At 52.7% G+C, this 2,816-nt stretch overlaps 2 protein-coding genes across 2 annotated transcripts; both read right to left on the reverse strand.

Moving 5' to 3' along the window:
- Window positions 1-451: 451 nt before the first annotated feature.
- Pmar_PMAR019615 (hypothetical protein) lies at window positions 452-1,170 on the reverse strand (the record flags this gene model as incomplete). Its single annotated transcript, XM_002785202.1, has 1 exon — window positions 452-1,170. A coding segment is annotated over one exon (719 nt), but the record flags the coding sequence as incomplete, so codon positions are not given.
- A 546-nt stretch (window positions 1,171-1,716) lies between these two features.
- Pmar_PMAR019616 (hypothetical protein) lies at window positions 1,717-2,709 on the reverse strand (the record flags this gene model as incomplete). Its single annotated transcript, XM_002785203.1, has 1 exon — window positions 1,717-2,709. The coding sequence occupies one exon, from the start codon at window positions 2,707-2,709 to the stop codon at window positions 1,717-1,719; it is 993 nt and encodes a 330-aa protein (XP_002785249.1).
- Window positions 2,710-2,816: the final 107 nt, after the last annotated feature.

A 2,816-nucleotide genomic window follows, 5' to 3' on the forward strand; every position in this document is an offset into this window, starting at 1 on the left:
CGCGAGCAGTGTCAAGTCGGCCGCACATAGACTTCGAGAGCACCTCCATGAAGTCGACACACGCAATGGCAATTCGCGACGACGGATCTCTTCTGCTAAATGCATGGCAAACAGACGATCGTGCTCGGCGCCTTGGATATCCACGATGAGGTAATTCGCAGTGCCTCGGGCGCGCTGTAGTTCGTCACGTTGACTTGTAGTCAGGCACGATAATTTGTGTTCAACTTCCGCGCAGACGAGAGACTTCACCGTTTGCCCACGAGGCAAATTCAACATACTCATTAGAAGATCTTCCACTTGCTGCATATCAAGCAACCGACTGTCGGCGATATGAGCCACAGCATCGGTGACCAACGATAGAGCGACTGTTGACTTCCACGAGCGCTTGGATGTAGCATAGGCTAAGAAGCTGAAAACTTCAGAGGTGATTTCACCTCGATAAACTGTCGACCGTGCAAGGACCTCAGAGAGGCGGCCGATCGTGATGTCTCGCACGGTGCCGCAACCCTGTGCGATTGCCGCAGCGAGAGATACCAAGTCGCCGAGAATAGGCTCGGGCAGAACGTGAGACCGGATGGAAACACTCCAGCATATGTCCACTATGTGAGCAGGGCCGATGCGCCCCTCGGGCTCCTTCTCGATGTACTCGAAAACCAAGTTAGCCAAGGCGGTCGTGTCCACGGTCGTTGCGTACCTTACAGGCACAACCATCGCCCTGAGAGAGCTTGCGAGCCCACCAGGACTGAGCTCATGCACGCTGTTGTTGAGGACAGTAAGGGATATTAGGTCACCCCACACATTTGATGGGGCATCCGAAAGACGCTGTAGGGCTTTGATGAGCAAGGCAAGTGAAGCCCCATCGACACCGGTTTGGTAGAGTCGGCCTGCGATGTGACTCCAGAAATCTTCTGCATATTCTAATTTGATCCGCAACTTCTTGCACTGCGCGATCGTCTGTAAAACCATGAGGATGCCGGTAACTTGCAATTCCGCGAACTGATGCATCGATAGGTAGTCGACTGCCTTACTAACAACTGCACGTACTTGCTCAGGATGAGAAGACCCAAGAAGCTCCACCATTCCCCATACGCTGGTCGCCAGTGCGCTCATCGTGGGAACATCGTCGTTGTCGAGACCGGCCTCTATTTCATTCAAGAACTTGCCGATCATATTATGGACGCGTCAGAATCAATAACGAGACTCTTGATTCTCGCAAGCGACGAGATAACACGAGCAGCCTCCTCGAGTGTACAGCAGTCTGGGTCAATTCGCAGTGCCAAGAATTCCAGCATTGCTCTGGCAGACTGACCATGACAGAGAAGGGGACTCCGAACACGAAAGTCCACAACAGACCGGAGCACTTGCATAAGGCTCGAGTTGTCCCAACGGACTTCCTTCGGGAAGGACTCACGCGTAATCTCTGTCGCGACCCTCTGAAAGAGCTCGTGCACAGTGCTACTGGGGGGAAAGGAGGCCACCCTGTGCATGACAGCTTCAGTATTCCTAGCATCCGTTAGCATATCGGGGAAAGTGTTCACCAGAGTAAGCACCTTTCGAGAGCTGTCACAACACCGCAGTTTAGCAGTGAAAGAATACGGCTGCAAACTCACTCCTGAACGCTGTAGAGCGACCATGAGAAAAGTCTGAGGTTGGCCATTAGAGCTCAACAGATGCACTAACCCTTACAAACGGAACAAACGGTAATGTCAGAAACACTCACATGTCGGAAACAGACTCTCGTTGGTTGTTCGTCAAATTCAAGAGTTCAACAGCCTTCCGCACCTGCTCTCTCGAATGTTTCGCGAACCCAGCTAATCCCACTCCAACTCCATCGACTTCAACCACTCGTTCCTGCCCATAAATGGCCCTCAGAATCCTCAGCCTCAGCTTATCCGCTTGGAGGTACGGACTCCTCGAGTGAACTCTGCCCTGACACTCTATTAGAACCTCCGGCTCTCCTCCAGAGCCAACAATCGCGGCGTCAATATACCAACGCGTCTTCGGACACTGCCACTCGTCGACAACTCGAAGCTCCGTGGCACAGCCTGCTATGGCCTCCCGCACTCCCTTATGGCCGCTATTCTGAACAGCCGAAGACTGGATACCCAGGTGCCGGCCCTGACAATGTTGTGCCGTCTCGGCGAGCAATGCTTCCAAGCAGGCTGACAAAGGTAACTGCCACTCATATTTCGCGCAAAGCAAAAACCAGTTAACCAGCTTAGCAGTGCTAGCCCTGTCGTGGTCCGGTTTCTGCCACATCTCCGCAATCTGCAGAGCATTGGACATGAGCTCTTTAACCTTCATCCGATAGGATTCGTTCAGGTTCCCCGGATCGGCGAACATTGCCAACGAGCTGCAGAGCCCGGCAATTGAGACCTCGTCGAATCCACTGCTCCTTCTCTGGCCATAACGGAACAATTCAACCGCGATGTCTTCGATACCTTCCACATGAGCTGTGCTAGCGACGACATACAAGAGCCGATTAAAGGCGTTAGGTTCGAGTTCAATAGATCCTGCTATTGTCCGGCGAGCGCACTCCTGCGCAAACTTCAATTCTGACTCTGTAAGCCGACACTGGCCGCCATACAAGACTGCGTGAATAGCCATGATTTCCTGAGCCTCGATCAGACCTCCAAACTTCAACGGTAGGCCTTCCGCCTCGCGCAGATAAGAGCGAACCTTCGTCACAAACTTTCCAATATCGCCCATATGTGAAGCGGAGCCAGCCCAACGAGGACACCATTAGCTGTTATACTGAACTGAGCTGGTACATTTTGCTTAGCGCATCACTCGAGACCAAATACTCAGTGAACTTC

The sequence above is a fragment of the Perkinsus marinus genome (assembly GCF_000006405.1).
Source record: "Perkinsus marinus ATCC 50983 genomic scaffold scf_1104296933284, whole genome shotgun sequence".
NCBI classification, from domain to species: Eukaryota; Perkinsozoa; order Perkinsida; family Perkinsidae; genus Perkinsus; species Perkinsus marinus.